At 42.6% G+C, this 17,045-nt stretch overlaps 1 protein-coding gene across 1 annotated transcript; it reads right to left on the reverse strand.

Moving 5' to 3' along the window:
- Nucleotides 1–2,526: 2,526 nt before the first annotated feature.
- APOBEC4 (apolipoprotein B mRNA editing enzyme catalytic polypeptide like 4) lies at nucleotides 2,527–3,365 on the reverse strand. Its single transcript, XM_057427201.1, is given in 2 exon segments — nucleotides 2,527–3,171; nucleotides 3,174–3,365. Coding segments are annotated over 2 exon segments (666 nt in total). The 5' UTR covers nucleotides 3,195–3,365.
- Nucleotides 3,366–17,045: the final 13,680 nt, after the last annotated feature.

The following is a 17,045-nucleotide window of genomic DNA, read 5'->3' on the forward strand; positions in this document are numbered from 1 at the left end:
AGGCACTAGCAGCAGGGACCCCACCCCCATTTTAGAATGCGTTTCAAAAAGTACATCCTTTATTACAGGTACTCCAAAAGGTTCTCCTTTTGCTCCAATAACCTGTACCGTCTCCGGGGATATCTTACATCTTCAGGGCAATTTTCGAACAGTTGGTCTTTCTGCTCCTGAGTCCACTAGGAGCTCAACTTCTTGTTGCCAGGGACCCATTTTTAATTTCATCAAGGGCTCTGTTCTTTCTCGAGTCCCCAGCAGATAGAGCCCCTGACACCCCTAATCTTCCTTAAACGTCTTCTCATCCATCATCCTCTTTCTACAGTCTTTCTTAACATGTCCTTTTCCTCCACAATAGAAACAAACCACCGTTCCTCGTTCTTTTTCCCTTGGAGGCCTCCGGGGTCCTGATCCCGATTGTCGGGATTCAGGCCCCTTCTTAGGAGGGGGTACCCTTTGTCCTTCCCTGACCACCACTACCAGCATTCTAGCCTGCTTCTTGTGCGTCTTCTCTTCCCTACAAACATATACCTTCTGAGCTTCTCTCAGTAGTTCATCTGAACCGTGGTCCTGCCAATCTTCTATTTTTTTCCAGCTTCTTCCTAATATCCATCCATGATTTAGCTACAAATTGTGTTTTCAGTAAGGCTTGCCCTACTGGAGTGCTAGGATCTAGCCCTGAATAAAGTTGGAGATTTTTTCTAAGTCTCTCTAACCATTCCGTGGGGGTTTCATCCTTCTTCTGGTGTTCACTGAAGGCTTTATTAATATTTTGTCCCCTAGGGACCGATTCCCTTATCCCCTGAACTATGATAGTCCTTAAGTCCTGCATATGGCCTCTATCCATTTCATTTTGATTATTCCAGTTAGATCTCTGGAGGGGCCACTTAACATCCTCCGCGGGACCTTGCTGATGTTGCTGGTCCCAAATCCTCATTCCGGCCCTCCGGATCATATCCCTTTCTTCTGCTGTGAACAAAATACCCAATACGGCCTGCAGTTCATCCCAGGTGTCAATGTTGGGCCCCAAAAACTGATCTACTCATTCGGCAACTCCCAGGGGATCCTCTCATAAGTTACCCATTTCCTTCTTGAAGTCTCTAACGTCTCCTGAGTTCAAAGGGACAGAGACATATCCCATACCAGGTTGCACTCCTCCCATTGCAACCTCCCAGAGGGGATATAGATTACCCCTGCTTTCCTTTGCCCTACTTTGGCTCTGGGTCACCCGCCTGTTCTCCTCGGGGGAGCTAGGGGTATAATCTGAATCACTGGGGTAGTTTGGAGCTGTTGGAGGAGGAGAGGGCTGCGGTGGCAGTGGTGGTGGTATATAAGGGGGAGGCGAAATGGGGATTTCATCCTCACTCCACGTCTTCTTCTTTGCCCCCCTTTTTCTTTCTTTTGAAGGACATAAATTTGTCCTAGTCTCGGACCCTATCCATAAATGTGCATACTCGCTTTCCTCCAAACTAAATGGTTCCTTTGAATTAACGTAAATGTTTGAAGCCTGGCAGATCCAGTCCTCAAAGGACCCAAATACAGGCCAATATAAATGATCACCTCTAATTTGCTTACGTCCCCAAACTTCCATACAGTAATGTACCATTTTTTCTTTGTCCTTACCCCGCCTAGAAGGGTAGTCATCCCAATATTTAATCATCAATCCCAACTGACTATCCGGTGGTATCTGGGGTAGCTTAGCCTTAAGCTCCGACCCCCCCATGGAATCAGAAGGCTTGCTTTTCTTCTGTCCCATCTTCCGGAGTGCCTTCTCACACACACACAGTCTTTTTGCCCCCTGTTCGTGGCCCAGTCCCTTGCGGGAGATGGGAAGCGCACTACTAAGGGGTCCGCACTCGCTTCGCCCTTAATTGGACATCTCACACAGGCACACTCCGGGATACCCAACCCCAACCGAATGGGTAACCGGCCTATACTTACACACTCCTGCGTCTTTGTTTGGAGCTTCGTGCTCAAAGATTACGGGGTTGCCAGCTTTCTTTTGCTTGCTGTTGAATTTAGGATTCGTCGGTAGAGGGTATGGTGAGATAGCACCCTAGCAGGGGCCACTATACAGTGGGGCGCCTCCCCTGTGTGGGGCTTCATACCAGATTACCTCTATCCGAGTCATGGCACCAAAATTGTTATGAATGTGGCTCAAATAAATTGACGAGAACCAGACCAATGAATCGAATTGGTTTATTGAGCAAGCGACAGCAAGCAAAACAGCGCTGGGCGGCCGGGGAGTCTCTGCTCCGCCAACGGCACGCAACCCACTTCCCCAAAGTCACTGGTTTTATACTCTTCTTCATCCGATATACGTGTCACTTCTTGGCGTACTCTGCGTCTGTGTGGCCTGTTGATAAGGGGTCTCATTCTGCCTCCCAGTGGGTGTGGGGAGGAAGGCTCCTTATCTCCTTCCCCATACATTGCTTACTTTAATGGATGCCTGCGGTCTATAAGCAAAATGTCAAAGTGCCATAATTTTCCAGTAACTCTTAAGCAAGCAAGATTTGATTAACAAACAGTAATTTACTCATCACAAGTTGAATGATGAAGTGTTGACCCTGGGATGCTATACCCAGAATTGCAGAGGAGGTAATGCCATGCTCCCCCAGGCAGTCTCTGCAGAGTCACCCAAGGCCACAGGCTGGAGAGGCTCCGCAAAGCTTCGCGGTTCCATATGGCGGTGAGGAAACCGTCCTCAGTGTGATAAAGCTGAGAGAAATAGATGCTGAGTGTGACTTCTTGGTACTTCAGCAAGAAGTTACAGATTTTGCTTACACAGCAGTGGATAGCCTCATTACAAGGAGAGTAATTTAAATAGAGAATGATGCATCCGGTGTTTTCATAGGCATCTGTAACTGCATCCAGATAACCACCCACCTCGAACAGCATAGAGTCTGGATGGTTGTCTTGGTCAGTACAGTTTGTAGCATGGCCTTTTTGGACTACTCTGCCTGAGAAACTCCTCAGTTCATAGAAGAGAAGGTGTTTGTTTTAGATAGTTGCTGTTGATCTGTATGGGAAGCCAAAGACCCTGTGAAATTCTGCATAAGGGACTCTTGCTTCTTCCCCAGTCTGTATGTGGTAGGGACACCTCCCACAGGTATGGTTCTGTCTCTGCCAGCTGTAGGGCTTTACCACAGTCCCCTGATTTGTCAGGTATTCTTGAAAATTGTTTTCTCTCCTGGATTCATGATCTGGTGAAAAATCTGTGTTTATGTGCTGTACAGCTGACAGTCCTGAATGGAAAAGGAAAGTAATATATTAATTCAATTGGCTTTGCACTTAAACAGCAAAATGTACTTTTAGAAAAAAGTACTGCAGTTTGTGGCAGCGTACAGAAACTTGGTCGATGACACAGAGAACAATGCTCTCTTGAAGTGACAAACTTTACTTCTGCCCTCTTACACCAGCAGGCAAAACTGCATAACAAAAAGAGTCATGCTTTTCAGGAATCTATTAGCAGATGAGCCTTATGCAATCTGGCAAAACAAACAAGTAAACACCAACAAAAAAAGAAAAAGGTATAATTACCATCTCAGCAGCTCCAGCTTGGGGTAGTAGTAAATATTTATCTGTTTTCCTTCACTGGCATTTTAAGATTGGTTCAGAGTTTCCACTTCAGTGATACTGCAAGCTTTCTATGCAAAATTATGTGGTGGAGAAGAAAGTTACCTGGTTACCCAGTTTTGGCAGTTCAGCTGTATGAATGAGTGTTCCCAAATGCCGTAACTTTGCTCTAGGTGTAATGGTGGCAGCAGGCAGGCTCCTGTAGGTGTTTACAAGTGCCAACTGCTAGGAGACGAGAACACAAACAGGATCTTCTTTTGTATGGCCAGCCACCTGTAGTAGTTAAGCCTCTGTTCTTTGCCTGTCAATATTTGTTTCCTGTAAGAAGTGATTAAGTTTTGTTTCTTTAGCACTGTTTTAGCATAAGATTTTTATATCTGAAAGATGGATGTTTTTCTAACAGAGATGTTACTGAATTTGTTTCCAGGTGATTGTTATTTCTGTGTGTATTTGTCTGTTGTGCCAGCTGGGCAGAAAGCACCTGTTGTGCTTATGCTCTTGTACGAAGGCAGAAAGGTTGTCGCTTCTTTAAGAAGTGTGTGTCCCTCACTGAAGCTGTAATTCAAGCAAGCAGTGGGCTATTTAAGGAGCTAAATCATGCCTGCTTTGCTTGGGCAGGGCTCCAGATGAGTGGAAACAGAAGTTTTGTGTAGATGGACAACTTTTGATAATTACTTTTCTTCACTGCAGCTCTAATTGAGCCACTCATCATCCCTGGATCCGGTTTAATTCTGTTACGATTTTCTGACTATGTACAACTTTTCCATCAGCTTGCTTCTGAATTCCATGTTATTTTGCCCTCTGACTGTCAATATTTCATTTTCTTCTTAAATTACTAATTTGATTCATTTGCTTTGTTTTCTCCCACTGACTCTATGCCAGCTTCCATGTATTTTCCTGTGCTGGAGCTCTTTCCTGATCCTGGCCATTGTGCTGTTTTCATTCAGATTACTTCTAAAGATTGGCTTCCTGACATCAAGAATGCTCCATTTGTCATTTTTGACGTTTCTGTACATTTTTGATGTTCAGTTGTACTCTACACTGTGCGTTGCAACAAAATTGTGGCAGCAGTTTTTCTTAGGAAATGAAAAATACATTTGCTACCTGTCATAAAAAAGAGCAGGTCTGAAGAAGGGAGTGCATTTCCTTGTAGAGGGGTGTTAAGAGACAATTATCACCACCTCACCAGTTCTCCTGTAGGTTGCCAGTGTTATTAAATACAATTTTAAGAGTTCCAAACCGGGGCAAGGTTCCAATTAGTGTTGGTGTTTTCGCACAGCTGGAATGGCCGCATGATGGCAGTGTTCTACACCAGAGATGTATCCCGTTTTATGCGTGTTCATAGAGGCAATGGCTTGAACTGTTTCAGTGTGTTTAAAAGTGTTAAAATTTTATATTTCCTTCTAAAACTTGCCTTTTTGTTAGTTTGTTTGTTGGTTTGGCCGGATCAAAACGTAGGAAAAATGTAGTCTTCTCAATTAATAGTGCCACAGCCCAGTTTGATGGATTAATTGGAACAGTGTTCCCACAACCTTAGGGCATTTCTGCATGTGTGGCGCTAGCCTTTGGGTCCTTTGCCAGCACTATCCTCATGAGCCTTCTGAGGTTTGCAGTGACAAGGGCTGCTGGCTCTGCCTCTGTGGGCTCCAGCCTTCCCACCAGTCTGAATCCTCTGCCAGCTCTTGACGAGCAGAGAGGGCTGGGGAGCAGAATCCCAGTGAATCTGTGAATATAAATGGCAGAGGCTTCTCATTTGCCGTGTACATCAGTCCTGTAACTGATCATTTTGGGGGTGCAAAGAGGAAGGATGTTTACAAAGCCGAGCAAAATGGAAGCAAGCTGACCACTCACGATGTTCTCAGAATGGACCCGTTTCTGGTTTATGAGAAAGCAGAAAGTTGTTTTTTCTTCCTTTTCTTTGCACACTTTTTTCTAAAGTAGAAAACAAGCTGGAAATGTGTTATGCAAGATCTCCTAAGCTGATGTATGTATGCACATACATATGGATGTGTGTGTATGCGTACATGTGTATGTATACATGTATACATGTGTATGTATACATGTATACATATACGTGTGTGTATGTGGATTGATCAGTTAATAGGAACACTCATAATACAAAATTTTGTTCCCATGCATGATTTTATTTAGTCATATTGAACAGCTTAGTAGCATTTTTCATCTTCAAAGTAGTTTACAAATCAAGACCAAGTGGTTAAAATATACATTGGTCTAAATGGCTCTCTTGCTGGTATTTCTGCTGCTTAGTGTCAATTAGATCCTATGCAGGGGAAATTGCTAAAGGTGCTTCTGACTTTCAAGGTGCCTAATGTGTCACAGTGATCCTGATATATCTGCAGACATAGTAAATGATGTGGACTTTAGTTAGAGTTGACAGTTTATGTAAGTTGGAAATTTGGAATTCAGATGCTTTGAGGTTGGGAAATAAAAAATGAAAGTGCTCAAAATGGCTTTGTCCTTTTGGTAATTTTCATCTTGATTTAAGGTTTTGCAATCCCGACTGGGAGGGAGGCAGGATTTTATCTGATAGGGTACTTAGTTTGGTTCTGTAGCTTGTTGTGTCCAGTATCTCCTATTGGCACTAAATGGTTTAAAATGCTTTGAGATCTTCAGGATATGTGGTGTACTGAGGTGTTTTGTAGAGCTTATTCTGTCTCATTCTCTTTATCCTTCAAATACAACACACAAGTCAAAATAGTTAATGCCCTGGTATAAAAGCCAGAAATGCAAACTGTTATTTTGCTTTGTCTGGCTGTCCCATGGTTTTGAGCAGAAAGCTTGCCCAAATCTCTCTAATAGTAATACTTTTCAACACAGAGCTCTTCATGAGCTCATAGACTGTTCCACATCCTCAGAAAGGCTTGATTTTAAATATATTTTATGAACCTAAAGATAGGTCTTTTAACACTTGAAGTTATTAGGAAAAGTAACATCTCCATCTATCAATTTCATTGCATGAAGACTTCATCTTTATATTAGATCATGTCTAATGGATATGATTAGGAACTCAAAATGCATCTTAAAGGATTCATATCTTCCCCAGTTATGTTTGAAATTATAATTATATCCCTGTCCCTCACAACTATATTTGGAGGGGTCAGGGATATAATTATAACTTCCAGAAATTGTTTCACGTATTAGTAAACTGCAGCTATCTTTGGGGCAGAAGCCAGTAGCTGTTTAATAGTGCTCCACAACAAGGTATAAATGTTCGCAGGAGAAACTGGAGAGGAATTCTTTATCCAGTTAAAACCACAGGGGAAACTTATGAGGTCAGTATGTAATTACTCAGGTTGGAAGTCAGCCAGGATATAAGCCATATGTTTTGCTCCTAGGGAAAAAAAAAGCATAATGATCAGGGCTGTGATTTTTTAATTTTTTTTTTTTAATCCAAATATTAGCTAAAACCTGATATCATTTCAGGCTAAAAAGCACACAGAAATTCTGCGTCATCTATGTGGGCAGCTGGGGCCTGATACTGGTTTTGAACTTGGGATACTGTCATTTATGAAGATGTCTTTTGGAAGCAAAGTTGCATGCACTGATTAGGCAAAAGCTGGGTTTTTTCCTGACGTGATTATATGGAAGTATGATGATGTTTTTTTTTTTTATTCCCCAAGCTAAAATATTATCGACTTCCATAGTCCAGTACAAGTGTAGTTCTGTTTATGTGAGGGGATCTGGTGCTTCCCCTCAAAGCGCTGCTCTCAGTACAAGAATGGTTCCTTTTTGCTGCTGAAATACAAGTGTTGAAATTCTGTTGCATTTCTTAGTACAGCTTGATTGAAAATAATCTCTGTTGGAAAGCATTTTACACATGATTTCATTCAATAAGAATTTTATCTGAGTTCAAAGTACAGAGGAGTCACATGGTCCTTCAAACAGCCAGAGAATTCATGTTCTTGTGCAGTCCTAAGCGCAATAAGAACCAAAGGATGTGAAGGAAGAAGCAGAATGCTACCCATAACTGCTAAAAACCATATTCATATGGACAATTTAAACTTGAGCTGTTGTGGCATAACTTTCCTCCACACTCAACAATCTCAAATTCACTTAACACGTGGGATTGGGATATCTAGTATTGCAGGAACGTTGGCTCACAGCTCCAGAGCGGAGCCCTTGTATTTTGCATTGTGCCACCGTGCTGTAAAGATCAGCAAGGATTTAGGTCCCAAGTTTGAAACATTTCCTGCTCAAGCTCATGTGAAAGTCAGACATACACAAAACTCTTCCATCAAACTTTCCTCACCTGTCTTGTCCAGCCTCAAAGTGATTTAAATTATCACCTCGCTTCCAGAGATTTTCCGGGGCTCCACTTCTTTTTTGTTTGTTTCCCCTTTTCTATCTTTACATCTAAAAAGAAGTGGTTTTCACTTGTCTGTCTATTCAGAGTAGAATTTAAAAACATGAAGTTTGGCTACTTCTGAAATCTTCCATCCACTGATAAATTTATGATGCCTCTGATAACAAACAGCATAATGAAAAGCAGCTTGCCTTCCACTTCTGTTAGCATGTAGATCAGCTAATGGTGATCAGGAAAATTAAATCCTTGATGGGCATGCAGAGCATTCTGCTATACCCAAACTGTCAGTAATCTTGGAGGACTCATTGTGAAGCTATGCCTGATGGGCAGCAAGCCAAGCAGGTATCAGACAAACTACACTGACAGATTTTGCTTAGTGGGGGCATTTTCTTCTGTCTCTGTCCGCTGATTTTCCAGAAGTTAGTAGGAACCCAGCAGGTTGGTGACCTCTCTTCATTTCTCAGCTGGATTTGATGGGTTCAAGTGAGTCAGTGGGTTCGTGTGAGTCAGTGAGTTCAGAAATCACACAGGATGGAGCAGAAAGACAGCAGCATGCTTTGTTGCTTTAGGATTGTAGGCTAATAACTATACAGAAGCAGCAAAAAAAGAGAAGAGGATGTCCTATTTTATACCAGTTGAGTCAGAAGGTCTCAGCATGAATTGCCTCAAATTCTTAAGAAAGCTAAGAATAGAAAAATAATGGAAACTTCACTGATTCTTGTTGAAGGTGGTGTTGATTTGTTTGGTACTGTAGCATTACATAGATTGCAGTATCTGTTAGCATAGATAATAGGTATATAGATACATAGATAGCATATCTATTACATAGATAGCAGTAGCCTGGAGAACATAAAGAAGGACTACAGAGCTCTGGGAGAGGTGGTTAGGGGCTCTGGAGCTCAGATTGTCTTTTCATCAATTCTCCAGGATACAGGGGAGGACCCCAAAAAAGCCAGGAGGATTGGCCAGGTTAATAAATGGTTAGAAGGGTGGTGCCATAGTCAGGGGTTTGGGTGTACAGGACCCAAGTTAGTAGGCTGGTGGAGCTGGTCTAAGGGGAAGAGTGATTTTGGTATGAGGCTTGCCAGACTGGTCAAGGATGCTTTAAACTAGATGTGTTGGGGGAGGGGGGCATCATTCCATCCCAACACACCCAGTCAGTTGCCAGAACCTATAATAAATGCTCAGAGCAATATAGAGATATTCCAGTTGCTCCAGCCAATGAGCTGGCTTCATTTGGAACATGGCTCAGATGCCTCTATACAAATGCCCGTAGCATGGGGAACAAACTAGAGGAATTAGAGATGTGTGCACGTCTACGGGGGTATGATATAATAGGCATCACAGAAACATGGTGGGATGGCTCCTATGGCTGGAGTGTTTGAATGAAGGTTACAAGCTCTTTAGAAAGGACAGGCCGGCAGGCTGGGAGGGGGAGTTGCCCTTTATGTTAGGGATAGGCTGGAGAGTATGGAACTCTGTCTGGGGACAGGTGAGCAGTCCACAGACAGTTTGTGGGTCAGGGTTAAAGGGAGAACAGCTATGGGGGACATTATTTTGGGGATCTGTTACAGACCGCCTGACCAAGGAGAACCTGAGGATGAAGCACTCTGTAGAGAGATAGGAACAACCTCACGCTTGCAGGCCCTTGTTCTCATGGGAGACTTCAACCACCCTGATACCTGTTGGAGCGATGGTACAGCCTCATGGGGGATTTCAACCATGCTGATATCTGTTGGAAGGACAGTACGGCCCAGCACAAGCAATCCAGGAGGTTCCTCAATTGTGTGGAAGACAACTTCCTTCTGCAAGTAATAGAGGAGCTGACAAGGAGAGGTGCCATGCTTGACCTCGTGCTCACCAACAGGGAAGGGCTGGTTGGAAATGTGGCACTCCAGGGCAGCCTTGGTTGCAGTGATCACGAGATGGTCGAATTTGAGATCCTCAGGACAGTGAGAAGAGCGTGCAGCAAGCTCACAGCGCTGGACTTCAAAAGAGCAGACTTTGGCCTCTTCAGAAACCTGCTTCGGAAGGTTCCATGGGATCCAGCCCTATAGGCCAGAGGGGCCCAAGACTGTGGTCGATATTCAAGGATCACCTACTGCAAGCTCAGGAGTGCTGCATCCCAACAGGAAGGAAGTGCAGCAGGAGGGCCAGGAGACCTCTTCGGATGGATAAGGAGCTGCTGAGGAAAATTTGAAGGAAAAAAGAGGCTTAAAAAAAAAAGACGGAAGGAAGAACAGGTGGTCTGGGAAGAGTACAGGAATGTTGTCTGGGAAGCTAGGGACGAGGTTAGGAAAGCTAAGGCTCAGTTAGAATTAAACTTAGCTAGAGGTATTAAAGATAACAGGAAGGGATTCTGTAGGTACGTAGTGAATAAAAGACAGACTAGGGATAACGTAGGCCCCCTCCGGAAGCTATCAGGAAACTGGCTACACAGGATTTGGAGAAGGCTGAGGTTCTTAATGACTTCTTTCCCTCGGTCTTCACTGGCAAAGGCTCTGACCACACCACCCAAGTCCTGAAAGGCAGATGCAGGGACTGTGAGAATGAAGACCCTAGGCCCACTGTAGGAGAGGATCTGGTTCGAGACCATCTTAAGAACCTGAACGTGCACAAGTCTACGGGACCTGATGAAATCCATTTGTGGGCCCAGAAGGAGCTGGCGAATGAAGTTGCTAAGCCACTCTCCATTATATTTGAGAAATCATGGCAGTCAGGTGAAGTTCCCGATGACTGGAAAAAGGGAAATATAGCCCCCATTTTTAAGAAGGGGAAAATGGATGACCCAGGGAATTACAGACCAGTCAGTCTCACCTCTGTGCCTGGCTAAATCTTGGAGCAGGTTCTCCTGGAAGGCATGCTAAGGCACATGAAAATCAACAAGGTGCTTGGTGACAGCCAGCATGGCTTCACTAAGGGGAAATCCTGCCTGACCAATTTGGTGGCCTTCTATGATGGGGCTACAGAACTGATGGACAGGGGTAGAGCAACTGACACCATCTACCTGGACTTGTGCAAAGCATTTGACACTGTCCCACACAACATCCTTGTCTCTAAATTGGAGAGACATCAATCTGATGGATGGACCACTCGGTGGCTAAAGAGCTGGCTGGATGGCCGCACACAAAGAGTTGTGGTCAATGGCTCAATGTCCAGCTGGAGACCAGTAATGAGTGGTGTCCCTCAGGGATCGGTGTTTTGACCGGTCTTGTTTAACATCTTTGTCGGTGACATGGACAGTGGGATTGAGTGCGCCCTCAGCAAGTTTCTTGATGACACCAAGCTGTGTGGTTCGGTTGATATGCTGGAGGGAAGGAATGCCATCCAGAGGGACCTTGACATGCTTGTGAGGTGGGCTGATGCCAATCTCATGAAGTTTAACCATGACAAGTGCAAGGTCCTACACCTGGTTTGGAGCAGTCCCAGGCACAGCTACAGGTTGGGCAGAGAAGAAATTCAGAGCAGCCCTGAGAAGAAGGACTTGGGGGTGCTGGTTGATGAGAAAATGAACATGAGCAGGCTGCAGTGTGCACTTGCAGCCCAGAAAGCCAACCGTATCCTGGGCTGCATCAAAAGGAGCGTGACCAGCAGGTCAAAGGAGATGATCCTGCCCCTTTACTCTGCTCTTGTGAGACCTCACTTGGAGTATTGTGTGCAATTCTGGTGTCCTCAACATAAAAAAAGACATGGAACTGTTGGAACAAGTCCAGAAGAGGACCACGAGGATGATCAGGGGGCTGAAGCACCTCCTGTATGAAGACAGGCTGAGAAAGTTGGGACTGTTCAGCCTGGAGAAGAGAAGGCTGCATGGAGACTTCATAGCAGCCTTCCAGTATCTGAAGGGGGCCTATAAGGATGCTGGAGAGTGACTTTTCATTAGGGACTGTAGTGACAAGACAAGGGGTAACGAGTTAAAACTTAAACAGGGGAAGTTTAGATTGGATATAAGGAAGAAGTTCTTTACTGTGAGGGTGGTGAGGCACTGGAATGGGTTGCTCAGGGAGGTTGTGAATGCTCCATCCCTGGCTGTGTTCAAGGCCAGGTTGGACAGAGCCTTGGGTGAGATGGTCTAGTGTGAGGTGTCCCTGCCCATGGCAGGGGGGTTGGAACCATGTGATCTTAAGGTCCTTTCCAACCCTGACTATTCTATGATTCTATGATTACATAGATAAACTCACCAGAGAATTGTTCTTCATACCAGAAATTCACCTACTATGTGCATGAACTTAGGTGGGGTAAAGTTTAAACTGTGGATGTAAATTGAATGTGTTTGAAAATGTAAGCTAGTGAGAGCCAAATGGCATGTCCATGGAGGTGTTATGGCCTGGGACTGTAACATGCACAGGGCCATTAAGCGATTCTGGGTGTTTATGCACTTCAGTTGTGTTATTTCTATATTTGCTGTATTAGGGGAATTGAAAATTAGGCCTCCTCAGCTTGGCATCAAGCAGGGGAAAATCTTCTGCATATTGAGGATGAATCTTGGAGACTGCAACAAAACACAAGTGATCTTTTAGTTCATACGCTATAAGTTGTAGGATCTACCATGGGCAGTAGAATAAATGCTGAGGGAGAGTTACAACTAGAAACTGCATTATCTTGAATCAGAAAGACCAAACAGTCTTTACTGATACCTCTACCACTCCTTGTACTTCAGTATTTATTACTGTTTTCTTATTAGGTGGGTGCTGTTGGCCATTTACTAGAATTTTGCTATTGAATTAGACCAAGTTTAATAAAAATAGATATGCGATATGCTAGGCTGGCTACTTACTTACCCTCTGGTTCATTTAGTTTAAACAGTCTATCTGTGTCACTATTCAGCGTGATTATAAAACTTTTGAGGCAAATGGTCATGACTGATATTCAGGTGTTTTCTTGTCAAAGAATTGTGCTGTTCCTTTTGATGGCTTTCACTCTTAGACAGGCAGATGCCTAAAAGAGCCCTTAAAAGATTTTCTTGGCTTGGAGACACATATTTGAATCTAAGGTCACTTGAGGTGTCATGAAAAATGTGATCCTGAAAACACAAAGTGAAGAAATTATTATCATATTTATTTCAGACTAAGTTTTTATTTGCTTGTGAGATTTCTAGGCAATGCCATGATTCTGCAAAGTTTAACAAACTTGAGGGCTCTTGCTAATGTCACTGGGACTATTTGCATGGATAAAGTTAAGCAGATGTGTAAATCTTTGCAGGGTATGGGACTAAAACAGCAACAGCTGTCAAAGCTTATTTAGTTGCTGTATGAAGGAGATTACTGGCTGTTGAGGGTGGTGGTTAACATTGTATGAAACTGGTCAAATTGGTACCTGCTGTTACTCTCATGGGTATGAATTCGGATCAGTATGTGGTTAGCTGAAAAAAAAATGTAAAAATTAGAAGAAATATATGTCATGTGGCGGATACAAATGCCGTATTTCTTTGTGTATGCCCTGAATGAATTAGGATCCGAGATTAGCACTGGCATCATTGCCAACCTTCAGCACTTCATGAGTCTGAAGTGCAAGTTAAGTCCCTGTTACTGAAAGAAAGGGGTCATCCTTTCCTGCATAAGGTGTGTTTTACACACTCTTGACATGGACGAATGGTCAGAACCAGATATTCATGTGCTCAGGTTTCAGGGAACCATGTGGGTACAGTAAATGAGAGAGGTTTGTTTTATTCTCCTATATAATAGTCTCCATAAAGGCTGTTGCATCTTCAGTTTGTGAAGCTCGGAACATACATTTCTTTTGTGCTGGAAAAATACTGTGCTCATGTATGCATTCTCCTAGGGAACGTTAACTGAAATTGCAGCAATTGAATCTAATATAATGGATTTTGTGAATTTGCATGCAATTCATTAACTGGAGAGTGCTGAATAATATGTGCCATTGGCATTAAAGGCAGAGTGGAAACTCAGCTTGTGAATTATCAGAATCCTAATTCATGGCTGTGCAGCAAATATTCTGAAAAGAATGTGGATTTATCTGGACAGAGATTGGTAAGAGGTGTGTGTTTGGTTTTTTGCTTGTTTCCCAGTTGTTGTGTAAGGATGAATAGTTCTCCTACTCCTCCTACTCCTCCTACTCACCTCTTCCTGAAATGTGAGTTCTCTCCTCCTGGTGGCTCTTACACTGGGTATTGCTTCTGTTTGACGTTAAATTTGGGCAGTCTCCTCATTAGTCATATTGGAAACATGAGAGAGATATTGGAATCTCTTGTGTTGAAATGCAGATTTGTCCCACCCATAGCAGCAAGCAAGCTCTAAGGTGAATGACAAGGAATACTTAACCATCATAGGCAGGGTGACCAATTTAAATTTTAAAACAGCAAAAAGTATAAGGAAAAATTATAGGTGAAGTAACCCAGGAATTTGTTTGCTTTTTGATTATTTAAAAATAAATCCTATTCTGTAGAAATAAATAGCCTTTACAGCCCTTGTGACTTTTGGGGTTATTTACAAGAATTGTCCTCAGAGAACCAGTAAATAGGACTATGTGGTGCACATTTCCAAATGGTTTGTTGGGGCTCAAAGTATTGTTTTGGGCCAGTTATATCTTCGATCTAGAGCAGAGAAAGAATAACTAATATTTCTCTATTTAGATTACTTGTGTTCTTTCACTATGCAGGGATGAGTGTTAGCTCATCCCTGCATAGTGAAAGACTTTTTCTAGTGCAGGAAAATCTGGTTTTAATTTCTATTGTTAGGCATTGTTTTAGTCAATGAAAACAAAGTGCACTCGGGAAGCTGCCTAGAAGTCGTGATTTCAGGGTACTGCTATTTTCCTTTTTATGAGAAAAGAGCCAGCTTTTTTCTTTTATGTCATGGTTGGATAAAGTGATGTATTCAGTATGGATGATGGGAATTCATGTAGACTCCTTTGAAATGTCTAGGGCAGCTCTACATGTTTGCTGGTTGAATAGGGAAAGCTATTTCTGTGTTCAGCACTGAAGTCTCTTACTTGGTCTCATTAAAACTCATGTAAACTACCTAAATTCCTTTAGTCATCTCAAGGTCCAGTAAAAATCACAGTATGAAGTCTTACTTCTAGATGTGTTCATGGTACCATGGAAGCTGGTTTCATCAGAATCACTTAGGCAAGAATGAGGCATTTCCTGGTATAGTTGATGGCATTAAGACAACGGGAAGTTTGAGTTTCATGACATTTCATGTTAGTTGCACTACTGATAATTGTGTGAGGAAGGGGAAAAGTAGAACAGGAAAGTGGACTGAAACAAACAGAAAAACATGAGAATATTACTGGCTATGGAGTACCTTGCATTTATGGTATAGCAGACTTCCTCTCCCTTCCTCCTCTGTCCCCTTCTCCCTTGTGCCAATGTTAAACTGCAAGACTTGCATGACCTCATTTTATTGCCTGTGTGACTTCTTGACTAAATTAGTGGAGGTTTCCTGTGTTCTCAGTTTGGTGTCCATATTTAGTGGTGGTGGATGAACCTCAAAAGGTTCAGACTGCAGAGGTAGATCAGATAAGCACTGAAGTTACCTATGCGAATTAAACCTCATGGGTCTGCAGTCTGATCCTTCCCCTTTCTGGTTTGGTTGAAAATACCTCAAAGCCCTTGTTCTGATATTTCTGTCCAGATATTTCAGATCTTTTGTGCTCATATGGTTTGCCTACAAAAGTCAGAACGTAACTGAAGGTAATTTATTGTTCTGTACAACCGTTTGATGCACTTCAGTATGAAGACTGTAGTGTAAAACCATATCCTTTGGAAGGAGAAATATTTGACTGAGAAAATATACATCTGATATAATGCCTTTTGCAAAGAGCTCAGGCTTTTATATCCCAGAATGGGAGAAAAAAATCTTACTGTGATATAGGAAATGCTTAAAGAAAGAGCTGGGTTTTTTTTCTTCAGGTTTTCAAATGCTTTAGCAGGGCTGTGTCTGGATTTCTCATCAGATCTTAAGAATACCTTGGATAATTCTTAATAGTACTTTCAAAGACAATGCAGAATGACCTGTGTGTGTTTGTTGGGTGTTGGTGCTTTGATCCTTAACTTTTATATGTTTGTATGTGTGTTCATAATTATGTTAAGGGTTAAAGTTTGACAGCTGGGGCTGCAACCTAATTGACCTCTCCTGTCTCATTCTGTTTTATGTACAAGTGCTTGATAACTGAATTTACAAAATGCTGTGATACCAGTCTGGAATGCAACAGATGTAATATTTTGGTATCTCTGAGGTTCTTAGCCTGCATGGTGTGAGGTTTTGGCTCTGTAGTACTGTAAGTCATTGTTTCACTTTCCATGATCCTAGTTTCTACTGTTGTCCTGAATACAGGTTAGCTGCATTTAAAAAAATGTGTTTACTGTATGTATTCTCTAATCCAAGTTTCTTTTTGAGAAGGGCATTTTTTTAATCCATACTCATTGTAACAGTCATATACAGGTGATACTGAGGGATTAGGGTGTTTATAAGGGTGTTGGGTTATGTGAAGAAAAGGGTGAAAGGACTTTTATCATGAGTTGATCAGAAGTTAAGCATTCATTCTCTTGGTCACAGAACAGATTTTTTTCAGGTCTGCATTATGGGGCTTGAAGATACTCCAAGTCTCTGAGTTTCTCTGTATCTGTTCCAAATCTCCACATAAAAGGTTTTCTGAGATTTGTTGAGTATGCCCTACTATGTGTTTTTTAGGCACTCTCAACCGTAGAGACCAGAATTAACGAAGCCTGGTTTTCCTCTAGTTTGTGCTTTGTGACTGGTTCTGGATTCTAAGAAGAATGAAGTATTTCCCAAGATTGGGCTGATTTTTATCAGCGAGATGCTAGAAGAGCATTTCCTCCTTCCCAGCTGTAGAAGATTTCCATCAGCCGTACAGCAGTTTAAATTCCTGGTGAACCTGGCTTGAATTCACTGTTTTAAGAGGGAGGGTGGCAAGAAGTGTGATTGTCTGGGAAATCAAGCTGAAGAAGAAAGAGTATACTGCTCTAATTCCTTCAGTGTTGTTTTAAGGCCTTAGCCGCTGAGCCCTCGGAATAAGTTTGATCCTTTCCAACATCTCATCAGGTTCTGACTTATGTGTTTTGGAGTTTTATGACTTGCCACTAACTTATAAACCTCTGGACTTAGAGTTTCTTCTTCAACACTTACAAAATGCCTTTCTGACTTTAGGTGTAATGAAGAATGAGTTT

Source organism: Pezoporus wallicus, unplaced genomic scaffold, assembly GCF_028554395.1.
Source record: "Pezoporus wallicus isolate ANWC-B61680 ecotype Strahan unplaced genomic scaffold, APGP_CSIRO_Pwel_v1 scaffold_7107, whole genome shotgun sequence".
Lineage (NCBI taxonomy): Eukaryota > Metazoa > Chordata > Aves > Psittaciformes > Psittacidae > Pezoporus > Pezoporus wallicus.